Below are 18,438 nucleotides of genomic sequence, written 5' to 3' on the forward strand. Positions count from 1 at the left end.
TTGTCTGCCTATGAGTGGGAGCTAGGCGTAGACAGAGTTGAGGTATGGAATGCTTGCTGAAATCAACCTCTTGTAAGAAGCCCAGGTGTCTGTAGGAAGCAGGGCTCAGGAGTGCCGTGTGCAGACATCCAGGGCAATGTCCACAGTGACAATATTCAAGAAGATCGTGCTTTACATGTTACACTATACCACTTCACAGACGTCATCTGCCTTGATAAGGAAAAGTCTTTTTTAATAAAAAAACAGTGCTGCTTTGCTGAGCGGTGGTGGTGCACACCTTTAATCCCAGCTCTCGGGAGGCAGAGGCAGGTGGATCTCTGAGTTTGAGGCCAGCCTGGTCTACAGAGTGAGTTTCAGGATAGCCAAGACTACTAAGAAACCCTGTCTCAGAAACAAAACAAACAAACAAACAAACAAGAAAACGAAAAAGAGGGCTGGAGAGATGGCTCAGTGGTTAAGAGCATCTGACTACCCTTCCAGAGGTCCTGAGTTCAATTCCCAGCAACCACATGGTGGCTCACAACCATCTGTAAAGAGATCTGATGCCCTCTTCTGGTGTATCTGAAGACAGCTACAGTGTACTTATATATAATAAATGAATAAATCTTAAAAAAAAAAAAAGAAAACAAAAAAGAAAAAGAATGTGGGGTGGAGAGATGGCTCAGCCGCTAAGAGCACTCGATGCTCTAGCAGAGGACTTGTACCCAGTTCCCAGCAACCGCATGGTGGCTCATTCCAGTTCTACAGAATCCGATGCCCTATTCTGATCTCCGAGGGTGCCAGGCATGTGTGTGATATACATACAGACATATATGCTGGCAAAACACTCATTAATATAAAGAAATCTAAACTTTTTCTATTAAAAATAAATAAAAAGACTTATAAACGTAGAAAGATTATAAGTTAGAGCACATCCTTACAAAGAGAAATGGCACACACATTCTTAAAAAAGACGTTAGGCTGGCCTTCAGTCCTAGCCCTTGAGAGGCAGAGGCAGGTCTCTGTGAGGTTGAGGCCAGCCTGGTCTGTAGAGTGACTTTCAGGCCAGTCAGGGTTCCATGGTGAGACCCCCATCTGAAAAGCCAAACCAAAACGAAAAAATAAATAAACGAATTTCATTACTAGTTTGTATAGGAGTGTGTGGGAGTGTGGTACAGCGTGTGCACGTGAGAGGACAACTTCATTGTGTGGTTTCTCTCCTTCCAACCTTTCCGGGGCTTGTGGGTATTGAACTCGGGCTGGCAGGAGTACATGCACGGCAAGAATTTCATCCACTCGACCATCTTGCTGGCCCCTTTACGGCATATATTCTACCTCATGATAGGTCCATGTATGTGCACAATGGGGGCTGTTTCTCTTTTAAGCAGTTTAAACCATTTTTCACTTCAAATTAAACTTCATGCATCAGACAAAAAAATGGCGGTTCACTTTTTGTAACAAACATTCCGTGAAAACGGACACGCTGCCCACTGGTTAGCAGCTACAGTGTCTTTAATGCTTCTATAAAACCTGCTCTTTGTTTTGCTCCATGTTAGCATGCCCTAGTCCCTCTTTGATCTATGATATTGATTTCACAGCTCAGGAAGAGATCCCATCCTGTTGGGACAGTGAAACTTCCACCTGTTCGGAATTAAGGACTTGTGCAGACCGCCATGGCCTCAGCTCGGCTCGAGTGGATACTTTGATGACTCAGCTAAGTACACTGGTGAAGGATGGGGTGGGGGTGGGAGGAGCTCTGGTGTGAGAACAGCAGCAGGTACAGGTATGCATAGATTGTTCTCGATGTTTTTCATATTGTTACTGTGTGTCATTGGGGGGCACATGTGTGCTAAGGTATATGTGTGGAGGTTGGAGGACAAGTTGGTGACACTGCTTCTTTTCTGCTACCTCATGCCTGTTGTAGTGGAGACTGAACTCAGGTGACAGGTTTGCTTGGCGGGTGCCTTTACTTGTTGAGCTATCTGCTGGCCAAGAGTAGTCTTTGAAATTTTTTTTAAAAACATGTGTCTGTGTGGTGTATGTACATGTGCCCTCAGAGGCTAGAGGCCAGAGGGACCCAACCCCCTGGAGATGGAGTTAAAGGTGCTTGTAGGCCACCTGACACGGGTGCTGGGAACTGAAGTCAGGTCCTCTGTGACAGCAGTGTATGCTTTAAGCACTGAGTCATATCTCTAGCCCTCCAGATTTCTCTCTCTCTCTCTCTCTCTCTCTCTCTCTCTCTCTGTCTCTCTCTCTCTCTCTCTCTGTCTCTCTCTTTTTTTTTCTTTTTTTTTTTTTCAGAGCTGCGCACCGAACCCAGGGCCTTGCGCTTGCTAGGCAAGCACTCTATCACTGAGCTAAATCCCAACCCCTCTCTCATTTTTTTAAAAGATTTATTCATTTATTATATATAAGTACACTGTAGCTGTCTTCAGCCACACCAGAAGAGGGCACCTGATCCCATTACAGATGGTTATGAGCCACCATGTGGTTGCTGGGATTTGAACTCGGGATCTCTGGAAGAGTAGTCAGTGTTCTTAACTCTGAGCCATCTCTCCAGCTCTCCAGATTATTCTTTTCTTTTCTTTTTTTTTTTTTATTTCTTTTTTTTTTTTTTTGGTTTTTTTTTTTGGATTTTTTTTTTATTTCTTAAGGGATGGATTTCTTTTTTTTTTTAATTTTTATTATATATTTCTTTACTTACATTGCAAAGGTTATTCCCCTTCCCGGTTTCCTGTCCATAAGCCCCATTCCTTCCCCTCACCCTTCCCCATACAAGTATTCTCCATATACATCCCCCTTATTGCCCTCCCCCATGTTCCCCTGCATTGGGGGGTCCAACCTTGGCAAGACCAAGGGCTTTCCCTTCTTGAGTCTGGTGCCTTAGACCACTCGGCCACCCTGATACCCTCTCCAGATTATTCTTAAACCAGTTATTTTAGTGTAACAGGGAGAGTATATGGCTATCAAGCACATATATTCACAGACACCTGGGTTACTTTGTTATATAAAGTGATTCTTTTTAAAAAGATTATTTTTTTGTTTGTTTTTTAGATTTATTTATTTATTTTATGTATATGACTACACTGTCATTGTCTTCAAGACACACCAGAAGAGGGCATCAGATCTCATTACAGGTGGTTGTGAGCCACCATGTGGTTGCTGGGATTTGAACTCAGGACCTCTGGAAGATCAGTCAGTGCTCTTAACCGCTGAGCCATCTCTCCAGCCCTAAAAAGATTATTTTTAAAGATCTATTTGTATTATTTTAATTATGTGTGTGCTTGTGTGTGAGCATGTGCATGTGGTTTAGACATGTTCTAGAGAGTGTAGGCCCCCGACAGAAGCCAGACAAGCTGGGTCCGTTGGACTGAGTTGCAGGCAGTTGTGGTCTGCCTGACGGAGCTGCTGCAGACTGAACTCAGGACGTCTGCAAGAGCAGTACACATATGTTCTTAGCCGCTGACCCATCTTTTCAGCCCTTATCTTTTAGTTTTTTTTTTAAAGATTTATTTTTTTATTGTATATATATATAAATATGTGTGTGTGTGTGTGTGTGTGTGTGTGTGTGTGTGTGTGTGTGTGTGTACTCTGTTGCTGTCTTCAGACACACCAGAAGAGGGCATCAGATCTCATTACAGATGGTTGTGAGCCACCATGTGGTCGCTGGGAATTGAACTCAGGACCTCTGGAAGAGCAGACAGTGCTCTTAACCACTGAGCTAAATCCCCAGCCCTATCTTTCAGTTTTAATCCTATGTTTTTATCTGTGTATGAGTGAACGCAGGTGGCTGGAGAGGCCAAATAAGGGCTTTAGATCCCTGTAGCAAGGGTTGGAGAAGGCAGTGATACACATAGTATGGGTGCTGGGGACTCAGGTACTGTGTGGGGTGATGCATATTCTTAGTTGCTGAGCCATCCCCCAGCCTCTAAAATGAATTCTTAATACAAGTGCTTATTTCTCTGTCTCCTCCTCCTCCTCCTTTTCCTCCTCCCCCTCTTCCTCCTCCTCCTCCGCCTCTTTCCCTTCATCTTTCGTTTTGTTTTGTTGTTTTTAAGGACAGGGTTTCTCTATGTAGCCTTGGCCATCCTGGAACTTGCTTATAGACCAGGCTGGCCTTGAACTCAGAGATCTGCCTGCCTCTGCTTCCCAATGCTGGGATTAAATTAGCTGCCACTGCCTGGCATGAGTGGTTATTTCTGGAAGAAGCAAACTCTGCTTCTCTTTGCTGAGTGCAGTGGAAGTGCTAGGTGCCCGGCTCTGGGAAAACTTTTAAAGAACGAAGGTAACAAAGAGCAGGGACTTTTTATTAGTAGTATTTTAAAGGCATTTGTAGAGGAAAGCGAAGTTGAGAGTTATTTATTTATTTATTTATTTTTTGTTTTTGTTTTTTTTCTTTTCTTTTTTTAGGAGCTGGGGACTGAACCCAGGGCCTTGCGCTTGCTAGGCAAGCGCTCTACCACTGAGCTAAATCCCCAACCCCCGAGAGTTATTTATTTTTTAAAGGCAGAGTCCCATGTAGTCCAGGCTGGTCTAGAACTAAGGCTTATAGCCAAGGATGGCCTTGAGCTTCTCCTGCTCCTTGCCAGCTCCTTCAGAGTGCAGGGACTGGAAGCGCACACAGCTACACTCAGCTGGTACTTGATAGACAAGTTCTCCAGACAGAGGGAGGGGTATATTTTCCTCTCATCTGTCTATGGTAGTTTGAATAAGAATGGCTCCAAGGTTCATGTGTTAGAATACTTGGTCCCTAGGCGGAACTGTTTGGGATGAACAGGCGTGGCCTTACTGGAGGAGCTATGCCACCCAGTGCAGGCTTTGACGTTTCAGAGGCCTACTTTCTTTCTTTCTTTCTTTCTCTCTCTCTCTCTCTCTCTCTCTCTCTCTCTCTCTCTCTCTCTCTCTCTCTCTCTCTCTCTCGTTCTTCTTGATCAGGATGTAGGCCCTAGCTGTTCCTTCACTGGCCACCATGGCCTCTGACTCTCTAAAGCCATAAGCCCGATTTAACACTTTCTTTTTAAGTTGCCTTGGTCATAGTGCCTTACCACAGCAATGGAAAATAAGATATAAATGCACACAGCCGATTCCTTATAGAATCACTAAACTCACGCTTGCCCCTTGGACTTTTCCCTCAATCGACTCTTTCCTGTTCCTCAGACTGACCTACACATCCACACTCCGGCACAGCATGGCCAGATAACACTCCTTCACAGTGATGCTCAGAGATACACGAATCCTTCTGGGTTTGCTTCAGACAGATAAAGCAAGGACCTGCAATAAATTGGGTTTTCTAACTTTTGTTCCTCACCCAGCCTTATATAAAGGACAGAATCTGCAAGGAACAGATACAAATGAAAAGCCACAGGGTCCCCAGAAAAGAAAAAGGGAAGAGTTGATGTAGGCTGGAGAGGAAGGAGTCACGGCAAACCATTCCTTGTGTGCTGCAATTGGGTTAAAGCTTACAAGGAGCGGAGTCATTTCTCTAGGGACTTTGAGCTCATTCAGGATCCAGGAGAATAGCTTAGCCTCAAATAAATTGGTTTGAAAAGGGACAAAACCCCAAGGCGATTGTTACTGACTTGGGCAAAGCAAAAAGAAAAATGAGGCTTTTCCCTGGGGACATGCAACAGCTGTGCGTCACCATGGCTCCCACACCAGACCTAAGCAATGCTCGCCTGCTGAGAGCTGAGGGCACAGGTCTGTGGGCACAGCAGGGCACACATGAGCCCCCAGAGAAGAAATGGAAGTTTCCTGGCTGGGCCCTGCACCTTGTCCCCATTCATTCTCCTGAGAGTGTGGAGACAGACATCTTTCCCCCCTGCAGTTGGCTTTGTGTAGCACTTGGCCCAGGCAGGCGTGCAGTATACCAGACCCCAAGATGAACGCCGCTGCACTGACACAGAGGAAGGAGCTACGCCCCGAGATGTGCACTGCACACGCTTCCCATCTGTGTAGCAGGTTTCCTCAGACACCTGGGCTGCCCTTGTTACCAGGCACTTGGATTTCTTTGTCTTTTTTAAAATGCGAAAATGAGGAAATTCGACTTGGTAACAGAAAATGGATTTATTTATAGTTTGCCTACACCGGGGAGAAAAAGTCTACTTTCCCTAGTCTCCTCTGCAACATCACAGTTTTATACAAGAGAAGAAACCAAGGCTATGGTGTTCATTGGATAATTTAGCTGTGAGGTAAATGGCCAGAACTGTATGAGCTCTCCTATAACGCAAGTCCCTCCTTCAGTTGATGCCAGGGCTGTACAGCCTTTCTCCTCTGCACAGATCGGGACTTTGGGAAATCTGAGTACTTTGGAGTCCACTGTCAAAGTCAGCAGTCTGACAGCTGAAGGGAGGGGCATGCGCGTCTCCAGCTAGAACTCTCTTCCCCTGCCGGGACCAGGCTTCCAACCTGGCATTGGTTTTTAGCACTCAAATGAGCTTTGCCTTCTTTCCGTGAGTCGGAATGAAAGGAGAGTCAGATTTGGTCAGGAAAAGGATGAAGACAGGAGGGGAGGGTCTTTCATGGGGACGTCAGGAGGGCTGGTGACTGGGCACTCATCGGACAGAAGGTGAACACTTATGATAAATAATCACACACACGAGGAGCCCTCGAGACCCAGACCTGTGATTCTGCCAGGCCTCAAAGGATGAGCCAAAAATTGCTCAAGAGAAGTGTCGGAAGATGTAGAGGGCCGCAATAACATTCGCCACCACTAGATGGCGCTGGCTTCCACTGCGCCCCACGTGGAAGGCCAGGTCAGTCAAGATGGCGCTAGCCTTTACCGCGCAAGCCGGCTCCCTATGGGGAGATTTACTGTGTGCGCATGTGCAAGAGTGCCTTCATGCCAGGTCTTTGCCCATTTCCGGGGCGTACCTGATGAGGTCATGAGTAAGCAACCAATCAGGTGGGTGTGCGTTACACGGGGATAAATAGGGTGCGCCTGGCAAGGGGCTTCCACCATGAGAGAGGAATAGACAGGAATAAAAAGTCACTCATAGTAAGAATTTCTATGTCTCGTGCTTCTTACCCGTGGAAAGTCGCCGTGGGACATCTGGTGCCAAAAACCCTGGACAAAAAACATCGCCCCGGTGCCACGAAGCCTCCATTTAAATGGGAGAAATTCAGAAGCTATGAGTGGGGTAAGACCCTGAGACCATGGCTAGCCTTGATCTGCTCCAACTCTTACCACTGCAGACCTTTGACAGGTGCCGCTAGGGTTGCTCTGGCAACCCTCGGGCTTTTCTATTGACCTTTGAGTTTCTAGCTACCACCAAACGGCTTCAGAGGTCGCGTGGGAACTGCTCAGTTAAAACAACAAAGCGGAGAGCGTTGGGGGAAGGAAAAAGATGGTCAGAAACAGGGGGAGTGAAAAGTTGCAACGAGAAAAGGAAACTGATCGATCTCAAGTAGCAGTCCCCTCCAATTCGAGGTGAAATATTGGGAAAGAATGCCCCGGTAGTAGAAGGGAGGAGGTAAAGGAACACAGTATGTTGGCAGAAAACTTTCTCTTGGTGCTTATAAAGGTGTACTTAAGCTCCGGCGCCGGCTCTCCGGAAGCCAGCGGCGTCCGTCGCTGACTTCGACAGCTTTACAGAGTCATGCTGATCAGATTTGATCGAGGCAGACGCCTGAAAATTTATTCAGGAGAATCAAATAAAAGGACATCTCAGTGCCCGTGCACAGCCTGATGGAGTTTATGTAATTGGGTTGTGAGTAAAAAATATTCAGGGCTGTGTTTTCACTTCCTTACCATTGGCAAATATCGGTCGTACGCTCAGATAATATATCTTAGTATCTTACAGGAATTGGGTTTCAACACGTTGGTGGACTAGTCCAGGAATTGAGACAATCCATCGCCCATATCAACTCCACCCGGTGGATAGTCACCGTGGACACCATCTGGTTTTTTTCCTCTTTGTCTATTGTTTGTCTCTGGTGCACCAGGATGTCTCCATGTCTGTCAGTTTATGTCTGTGATTTTGTTTCTCGTTGTTTAAATGTTTCGTTTCATGTTCAAAAGAAAAAATGGTAAAAACCTTATCTGCCGGTCGTATACACCTTGACTTGGTTTTAATTCGTTTCAAAAGGAACAAATGAATAGAAAAACAGTTTCAATCAGGTCTTTAAAGCCCTGTGCCTAGAGCCAGGTGTCTAGATTAGCTGGAGGAGCGGCTTAGAAGCTGGCTAAGCGTCTACACGGGCTGATCTTAAAGCGTAACAGCTTCTCAGCTTTTTTGGTACAAGAGTTGATAGCTGTTTCTCTTAGAAAAATCCTGACTGGTTAATTGACTCAACAGGTGACAAGGTGCATCTCTTAAAATCATAGCTAAAAGGTAAAATGGTGTTTGGTGCATATATTAAGATATGTGTAGCCGCTTCAATTTTGTTTCTCATTGGTTTTAAATGTATAAATATGTCTGCTTGCCTTGGTTGTGGACTATTGGCTTTCAAGTTATTGGATATGGTTAAAAGGTATAATATTGGTAACGAAAGTTGGCTTAAAACTGTAATTTAGATGAAGTAATTCTAGATACACGTGACATTTGGGCCACCCCTAGTGAGACAGGTCTAAATTGAGGTAATGTTTTTATGGAATTCTTATGCTAGAAACCAGGCTTCTAAAAGAATTTGGACATTGTCTGAAGGTATTGGAGACCACGCCATTGTGCGTTCAAATGTAGAATTGATAGTCAAACTTTACAACATAATAGATAGACTTGTGGTGCCTTAGAGACTAGATTGTTGGGGGTTGACTTTTTGCTTTCCATAGGTGTGGCTTGCCCTGAAGTTATCTGTATTCTAATGCTAATTTCCACTGCCCGGAGAACAGCTGCCCTAGTCACATACTAAGAGCTCAGGTGACCTTGTGGTGGTGGTCTGCTGTTACAAGGAGAATTTAAGATTGTGATTAAGGATTGCCAGTGTTACATTGACTAACTCAAATTTATTTATAATTGAGGAAAAAATCAAACAGGTAGAGATTGTATTGGATAGAGATTGTTACAAGATTTATAAAGGATTGATGAGGTTTTAGAACTTATGAGAACATTACAGCCAGTTTCCTTACTCCAACTGCCATTTCAAGATAGATTTACAGGATTGTTTTTATGCAGTTTGTTTACATCCTGGCGATTGTGAGTTTTTATTTTTGTGAGCTTGCTTATAATTTTAGAGAGCCCATAGAGTGATATCATTAAAAGTGGCTAACAGCCTTATATTATATAATTTTGTTACTTCTTCAATGTAAAAGGTTGGAACCTTAAATCTTTCAGTGTATATGAAAAATTTTACTACAAACATTTGCTCTCAAATGAGCTTTAATATTTGGGGAGTAGCTGTTGCACTTTTCTCCAGAAAAAGAATATTTGAAACTAATTTCAAGCTTCTAAAGATATGTTAATTGGCTAAAGTACCTCCCTTACCAGAGGACTTAGGTCTTTGTTATGAACATTGGAGATAAAACTTCAGCTGTGTTAATACAGAATTGTAGGCTAGAGTCATGGAAGTATTTTAAAAAGAAACCTGGTGAAACATATCTTAGTCCAAACAGCAATTTAATTGGTTATTACAAAATACTGATATTTGGCCTATTACATATACAAATTTCAGGCAAAATTGATAACTTTACTCCTTGCATGCTTTTGTATTTACTGTAAGTTTGTGCATGCAACCCATAGAAAATGCGCTTCCACTGTTTTTTATATGTTAAAAATCAAGCTTTCACTTCATATACTGATAGCCAATGTGTGGCTTGTGGTTTTACAATTGATTAAAAGGTTTTCCTTTTTTTTAGATACTACTAGCCCTCAAATTTTACAATCACTTAATGTTTTATTAGAGGCAGGTTTTCTACTTGAAATCAGTGAGTGATTCCAGTGTAAATTGTCTGACAACTTACTGTCCTTTCAGTGCTCTGGCTCAGAGAACTAAACAAAACCATAGACCCAGCTCTTTGAAAATGATAATGGAGTTGATAACACACCCTCACGAAAAGAGGAAGACTCCATTTGCTTACTTTCAACGCCCAGCCTCACCCTGCCAACTCAGATTTCTAAATAAAGGCTAAATTTGGACCTTGTTTACAGGATTTGACATTTTCTAATTAATGTATGTTTAGGTAAATAAAGTTTGTGAGGTGCTGGAGAGATGGCTTAGTGGTTAAAACACTAAATACTGTTCCTTTATAGGACATTTAAGAACTCAAACTGGATTGCCTAGACTCCTTAACTAGGGAGGACAGATACCAGACAGATTAGGCCTTACATAAGAAAAATTAGTAAAAAATCTCACCTTTAAAAAATCTCATTCTTTATATATCCAAAACAATAATGCTGGAAACAATAATTTGGTATACAAGTCAAATTATAAATACAAGTACTCAGTGTCCTCAATTTAATCCTCGAGGACTTATCTTAATAAACAATATTTTAACAATTTTAATAAATAAAAGGGAGCTACCCCCTGAATGCTAATAATGCTCCTTTTATTTCAATTTTAAAATTTGGATGCCAAGGTTTATATTTTTTTTGTACAACTAGGCATACTTCTGCCTAGGTATATTAGAGAGATCCACATATTGACATGATCCTGTCCAGATATTTTATATGGGGAGAGGGAATGTTTGTTTTTTCTACAGGATGCTACAAGAGTGTGCCAGCTGCCTGGGTGGTTGCTGAGACTTGCTGATCCTGGTTACATGAAGATTCAGCTCTCGTGGTTGGGTCCCTAGAGTCATTCCTCTGCCGTGAAAGGAAGGCGGAAGATCCCCCTTCACCTTTTGTCATCACAGAAATCTTGCCGTTGCTGCAGTCAGTGTTACCGCTGCGTGTGTTCCCGTCCCACTGTGGCCTCGCTCAGACTCTGTACACTGCTGCTTACTGATTCAGCTGTTACCCCCTGTCCCTTCATTTCCCTGGTGACTCTTGCTGCCTTAACTGGTAACTGGTGTGGCCATTTTACAGACTGTAGCTTCACAGAAAGCCACCTGTGTAAAGCTACAATGACTGGAGAACTCTGTCCTGGTCATACAGATCTCAGAAATTGGTTCCATTGTCTGCTGGTTGTTCCAGAGAAAAATGACTGATCCTGAACTGTCCTGGAAAAGACCTTGACACTTTCGCTGCTATTGTAGCAGCCATTACTGCTGCAGACATTGTGTCTGCAGTGTCTGAGTTATCCTCCCCTAATCTATTGTTAGACAAGTACAATGGGTGAACTTTCTGGAGAAGTTACTAACAATTAGAAATTCTAAATTTCATTATAGGAGTGGCTTGAACATGGGCCTTGGTGGCAACAGCTGAGGAGGAACAAATGAGGTGCCCACTAATTATCGGGAGTGGCTCTGTTTGATGCAGCCCTATGCTGTGGATCAGTATTCATACCATGGTTGGTTTGCAAACTCAGATCTCAACTATAATGTGACAAGGCAGTTAATCACTCGAGCACTGATGGCCATTGTACGAAGGGCCTCCACTGAATTTGGTTATCTTGCTCAGGACTTACTCTGTATCTGAGTTCCCTGCTCCTGCACCCCAAGGACCTGTGGGTCCATTTGCACTGGGAGGAGAGGGTCTCTCTCTGTATTCTGAGTTCTCTGCTCTTGCACCCCATAGATCTGTGGATCATTGCACTGGGATTGAGAGAGACTCAGTGATTTCCTTTGATCAGCCCTTGCACATCGCTGAGGTTTCCCCATTGCACGCGATAGGGTGATCATGATTTGTTATAAAAGAATTGATTTGTTATAAAATAAATAAATAGGGGGAGATGTAGAGGGCCGCAATAACATTCGCCACCACTAGATGGCGCTGGCTTCCACTGCGCCCCACGTGGAAGGCCAGGTCAGTCAAGATGGCGCCTAGCCTTTACCTAAACCGCTCCCTATGGGGAGATTTACTGTGTGCGCATGTGCAAGAGTGCCTTCATGCCAGGTCTTTTGCCCATTTCCGGGCGTACCTGATGAGGTCATGAAGCAACCAATCAGGTGTGGGTGCGTTACAGGGGATAAATAGGGTGCGCCTGGCGGGCGCAAGCGGGCTTCCACCATGAGAGAGGAATAGACAGGAATAAAAGTCACTCATAGTAAGAATTTCTATGTCTCGCGTGCTTCTTGCCGGCGGAAAGTCGCGCGTGGGACAGGAAGAGGGCTGAGAAACAATAAAGGCAGCCCAGCAGTCATGGGGCTTCTCTGAGCCTAGGCTGATGAAATAATTATCTTGATGGAAGCAATTCAGCTCCTATCAGTTACCCCTGCTCCAAAACCACTCGTTTGTGGAATTACACATGATGGAGCCAAGATTACACGAGAGAAGCCAGGGAATGTTCTGCACGGTTACAATGCTTTGAATCTCTACCCTGTTCTAAGACACTGGGCTTAGAACTCTACAGGAATTTCCTCACTTGAGGCCCAAGGTGACTTTAAATTATCCTCATCCCCACATTCCACTGAAGAGGGAGAGTTTAAAATCCAAGCTGCTAATGATGGAGCTGAAATTAGAAAGGGCTCTGTCTCACTTTATTATCATTATTTTTTAAAGCATTATTTATCTGAGACAAAGTTATGTAGCCCTGGCTAATCTGGAACTCACTATGTAGACCAGGTTGGTTTTGAACCCTAAGACATCTGCCTGCCTCTGCCTCCCTAGTTTTAGGATTAAAGGAACGAACCAAGGGCTGGAGAGATGCTTCAGAGGGTAAGAGCACTGGCTGTTTTGGCAGAGGACGAGGGTTCTCAGCCCTTACATGGTGGCTCACAGCCATCTGTTACTGTAGTTCCCAAGGATCAAATTCCCTCTTTTGACCTCTGTGGGCACCAGGCATGAATGTGGTACACACTCATGCAGGAAAACCACTCAGACTCATAAAAATAGATCTCTAAAGTGCACTACCACAGCCAGCCTAATTATTTCTAATTGTGTGTGTGTGAGTGTGTGTGAGTGAGTGTGTGTGTGAGTGAGTGTGTGTGTGTGAGTGTGTGTGAGTGTGTGTGAGTGTGTGTGTAGTGTGTGTGTTGCCTCCTAAGTGGTAAGATAAAGAAAGGTGTGTGCTATCACATACATACACACACACACACACACACACACACACTCACACACACACACACTCACACACACGAATATGATACACACATATGAATTCAGAATATCGTAATCCATTAGCACATCAGACTTAAATCCATTTATCAAAATTTGCTAAATAGATATTTCACCCTATTTGTCTCTGCTTATCCTGTTCCAAATTCTTCATTTCCTATCCTGGTGTTATTTGTTTTAAGCTGATTTTATAATTGCTTTTTGTTTTCCACAATATCACATTCTAAGTAAATGCCATTACAATTAGGAGAGTATTTACAAAGTCGAAAACATCACTTGCCACAATAATGTCAAATTTATGTAATTATACTAAAAACTTTCTTTCATTAATAAAAGAAATTACATAAAACAAACCTACACCTTTAAATTCAAAATCGAAGATACTGAAATGCTTTCAGTGGGCCTTTCATATTTTAAATATACATACACTTTATGCACAAAACACCAAAAAATTTAGTATATATTAATTAGGCACAATAATGAATTTTGTTATGTTATTTTCACACATGTACATAATGCACCACGATCATATTTGGTTTCATTATGTTTTATGTATTATAAGTATACATAACTGGCATATCTTGTGTGATAAGAGAATTTAAAACACTGAGGTTGGCCATGACAGGTGTGAACCGTTCCAAGGCACCTTGGACACACAGAGACTGAGAGAAGCAGAAATCCCGTTGTGGGCAAACCTCCACCTTTCCAGGTGTGCAGCTGGTTGTGGGTGAGGGGCAGTCAGACTTAACGTAAGGCAACAGTTCATGCATGGTCCATGCCTTCTGCCCACACTCCTGGCAGCCATGCAGCCACATGCTTTCATCCTCCTCAGTTGCTCAACAGGCAACTCTGTGCTAAGGGGACAGCTCGGGAGGGCCACTCAGACCACAGCCAACTCTTCCGTTACGTCATAGCGTAAGACCTGTTTTAGGACTACCGCAGTACTGAGGAGTGGAGCTTCTGCCCCAGCTGTCCCTGAAAGCTTGGAACAGCACCAGCACCATAAAGAGGATGGTGGTGGGGTTGGGGTGGAGGTTAGTGGGGAGCCCTTCAGATGCAGTGTGGCTGGCCCCTCTGCCAGAGCCTGCTGGGATTCTGTCTTACACAACGTGTTTATTCCTTTGGAGTAAAGCATTCCAAAGGGAACTCAATGTCTCAGCTGGAGACCCTCACACCTATGTCTTACCTAGCAATACTTAAAGTGGTCCTGCTTAAAAACCCACTGATAACGGACCGAGTGAACCTGTGAACGCAGACTCAACGCATGCAGCCCAGAAATGGCATACCTCGTTTTCTGTCCACCTCTGTCCATTCATCTATATGAAGCATACAAAAAGAAAACACCAGTTCATGAAGCAAGAACATTAGTTGCATGGAGGCTTTACAAACACTACATCTGGCCAATCGAGTTTTCTCTTTTATATTTGAATTAAATGGCTTATGTGCACATCCCACCTTCAACTGGAAGTTTACAAAGATTGAGTTGACTAATGAAAGATGACTAATGAAAAAAAATTAGTGTAAGAGGAAGCTTCTCCCATGTGATAAAAACATACATTATGCCAGGTGTGGTGGTCTTTAATCCCAGTACTTGGGAGGCAGAGGCAGGTGGCTCTCTGTGAGTTCCAGGCCAGCCTAGTCTACAGTCAGACACTGTCTCAAAAAAAAAAAAAAAATATATATATATATATACACACACACACATACACAGGCTTTTAATATTAGCTTCCCAATGAAGAAAAATCCCAAGAACAGATAGAAAAGGACTTTCCTGATCCTCTGCTGACCCCCATCCCAGAGCTGGGGCCCTGTGCTTTTTAGTAGTCAAGTGTTGTACCACTGATCTTTTCCCTAATCCCTGAAGATCAACTTTTGTCCTTTCTCCTTTCTTTGGTAGGAATAGTTCAGTGTACAGGCTCCTTCCACTTCCTCTCTCCTAGTCCTTCCAATAAAGAGCTTCACACACATCTGCCTGTGGAAAACACTTCACAATCAATGGTGTTTTGGGAAATACTTGCCACTATATGGTTTGGAAACGATCTCTGAAGTACACTGAAATTATGCATGCTTTCACACACACTGGCATAGCCTCAACACACAATACAAACAGCTCTTCTGAAGCTAGTGGGTACCACTGCAAGGACAAACTCCCCTGGAAGAACCCTTTCCCAGCTCCCCCTGCCCCCGCCCCAGGGATAGCTGGGCCTTGTGGCACAGGACTGTAATTCTAGCTACACAGGATGCTGAGGCGGATGAAAAGTTTGAGATCTAACTGGCTCTACAGAGTGAATTCAAGGCAACCTAGTGAGATGCTCGTTCTAAACGTAGCTGGTTAGAGGCAGCTCAATGACAGAGAGCCTAGTGTGTATGAGGCTTTAAGTCCAGGTCCGTGTACTCCTCATGGGGGTAATGTGGTAAAGTCATAGGCTTTTGGGGAGGGGGTAAATAGAGAAGCAGGTCCTGTCTGGCCTTCCTAGAGCAGTTATTTGAATTTTGGGTCCTGTATCAACATCTACGGTTTCCCTGTGGTGTTAGCATCACGGGCTTGCAGATATTTAGAGATGGGGAGTTTTCATGCTCTTGAAGGTGTGTCTGACCCTCCTTGGATGGCTGTGGATAAAACAGAATAGAAAATACCAGGAAGCGCAGTCACTCCAGTCCGTAATGGCACTCGGCGCCAGCAGAGGGCTCTAGAGAGCGGCTGGCTCCTCCCCTACTTTCTTCTTTAAAATGCCAGGCCAGGTATTCTCCAGATGACTTGTTTGTGACCATCCAGCTTGTCATGCTTTGCATGAGATGTGGGCCCAGGGGTTCTCAGGTTGGCTGTTAAATCTGAACCAGAACAGAACTCCACTGCTATTTAGTCCTTCAGTATTACATATCTCAGGGAAACAAAACAAAACAAAAAACAAGAGAACAAACAAAACAAAAAACCGGAAAGGTCACTTCACAGTCGCCCGCTTGTGTGTCTCAGGTTCCTCTCCTGTAATGAGGAAGGTAAACAAGACGCAGGAGGGTTTTATGATGCTAGAAGTGGGGGCGGGGCAGAGGTGGCTTCTATTGCCCATCCTGCTGCTTAAAATGTGGGCCAACGTTCAGTAGGCAACTCTCACAAGCTGCCCCATTAAGAGCTCACTTCCTTTCTGTTCAACACTAAACTCTGGCTGCATTGTAGGAGAAACGCAATGTCTGTACTGGCCTTTTGGGAACAGGGAAGGCCTCCAGGAGACCAATTAGTTGTGTAAGATAATGAAAACAGCTTCAAGAAATACCATTTCCTTCAAAACGTCCACGAGGGTTTTAGAGGCCTGTGTCCAGGCATCTGTCACAATGGTTCTGGCTCGAGCTGCAGCCACACCAACTGTTAACACCATGATAGACAAGCGCTTAACTTTTTTAAATTTTATGCCGTCTTGTTTTCTTTCTCTTCTACAAGGCCCCACTGGTCTACTATTTCATTTCTTTTAGAAACTAGGTGGGGGACTGGACTGACTGCTCTTCCAGAGGTGCCAAGTTCAAATCCCAGCAACCACATGGTGGCTCACAACCATCTGTAATGGGATCTGATGCCCTCTTCTGGTGTGTCTGACAGCTACAGTGTACTGATGCATAAAATAAATGAACAAATCTGTAAAAAAAAAAAAAAAGAAAAAGAAACCAGGTGGATATATGCATGTGTGTTTGTGTGTGTGCATGTATGTTTGTGTGTATGTGCATTTCAAAGTCTTCCTTTTTTTTTTTTTTTTTTTCCGGAGCTGGGGACCTAACCCAGGGCCTTGCGCTTCCCAGGCAAGCGCTCTACCACTGAGCTAAATCCCCAACCCCTCTTCCTTCTCTTCCTGTCAACCAAACTCCACAAAATTCCCAGAAGGTCCCTTCAGATGAGGCGGCCCAGTGCAGTAGCACTTAAGGACGTGCTGGGTAGGAGTGGGAGATATGGAGTCTCAAGGCCTGGAGTGTCAAGTCACTTACTCCTCCCACCAGCTCTGCAACCCTGGGCAAAGCAGCTTCGGTTTGTCTTGTAAATCTGGGTGGCAGTGTTATCTATACGGGAGAAGAGCTGAGGTGAGGGCATCATCGTTTGGTTTTGTTCTTTTTCTTTCCTTTTGTTTTGTTTGTTTGTTTTTCTTTTCAGGACAAGGTTTCTCTGTGTAGCCCTAGCTGTCCTGGAACTCAGTCTGTAGACCAGGCTGGCTTCAAACTCACAGAGATCCACCTGCCTCTGCCTCTTGAGTGCTGGGGTTAAAGGCGTGTCCTACCACTGCCTAGACATCACTGTGTTTAAGTGAAGTAGTGATACAATTGAGAAACTGTTTCAGTAGTCATGAGTGGTGGCTTCTGCCTACACCCGTAGCACCCGGGAGGCTGAGGGGAGACATCCGTTGTGGATTCCAGTTTAATCCCTGTTACTCAATGAGTTTTGGAACAGCTACAGTGCGAACCTTGTTTCAACAAAGCAAAACAAGTATTGTATTGTTGACATTATGGAGCTGGGTCTTGAGTTTTAGAATCAGTTGTGAATTGCACTCCTCGGCACCCCACTTCCAGGGACTGCACAGATAGACTCGATCCTGTCTCCCCAGAATCTCACATGGTGTGACATCTGCCCAAAACCACAGAATGAGTGAGTGGATGAGAAGGAATCATTTTATGAGACTTCATAAAACAGAGTCTAGGTAAACCAGAAAGACTATCACTCTGAACATTTTCTGGTATAGTAGCACACAACTGTAATGCTGAGGTGGTGGGGAAAGGGGGATCAGAGTTCAGGCCAGCCTTTGCCACATGAGAGCCAATCTCAGAAAAAAACAAAATAGTGGTCGTTCATGTAAGAAAAGATAGTATGTATATGTTGTACTTTTGAGACAGGGTCTTGTTATGTGGTGCTGGCTGGCCTGGAACTTACTAGATAACCAGGCTGGCCCAGAACTTACAAGGTAGACCAGGCTGGCCTGGAACTTGCAGGGGTCCTCTTGTCTTAGCCCCCAAGTGCCTGGTTTAACGACTACAGCTTGGCTTTTACATTTTTATTTTTAATTGTGTATGTGTCTGGGTATGTGCATGTTCTGGGAGGCCAGAGGAGGGTGTTGGATTCCCTAGCATTGAATTGCAGGTGGTTGCAAGCTTCCCAGAGGATGCTGGGAATGGAAAACGGACCCTATGAAAATGCAGTAAGTGCTCCTAACTGCAGTGACGGCTTTCTCCAGCCTGGGACTCCTGACCCCTCCTCATACTCAGAGTCTTGCCCAGACCGCCTCTTGAAAGGCAACGTCAACTACTAATTGTGTGAACGTGAAACACACATTACAGCTTTGCTCTCAGGTGTGTATTACCACCATTTTATAGAGAAAGAGGCATACAGGGGTTGTCA

At 44.2% G+C, this 18,438-nt stretch overlaps 1 protein-coding gene across 2 annotated transcripts in view; it reads right to left on the reverse strand.

Annotated features, from left to right (window-relative positions):
* Oscp1 (organic solute carrier partner 1) overlaps window positions 1-18,438 on the reverse strand; it is a 35,874-nt gene that overhangs the window by 15,672 nt on the left and 1,764 nt on the right. The window contains exon 2 of one of the 2 annotated variants that reach the window (XM_032898176.1): window positions 14,354-14,383. The exons of the other annotated variant lie outside the window; for it this stretch is intronic. Within the exon in view, the coding sequence (XP_032754067.1) occupies window positions 14,354-14,383 (30 nt within the window). The remainder of the gene's footprint in view (window positions 1-14,353; window positions 14,384-18,438) is intronic. 2 annotated transcript variants of the gene reach the window in all.

This window comes from Rattus rattus, chromosome 1 (genome assembly GCF_011064425.1).
Source record: "Rattus rattus isolate New Zealand chromosome 1, Rrattus_CSIRO_v1, whole genome shotgun sequence".
NCBI lineage: Eukaryota > Metazoa > Chordata > Mammalia > Rodentia > Muridae > Rattus > Rattus rattus.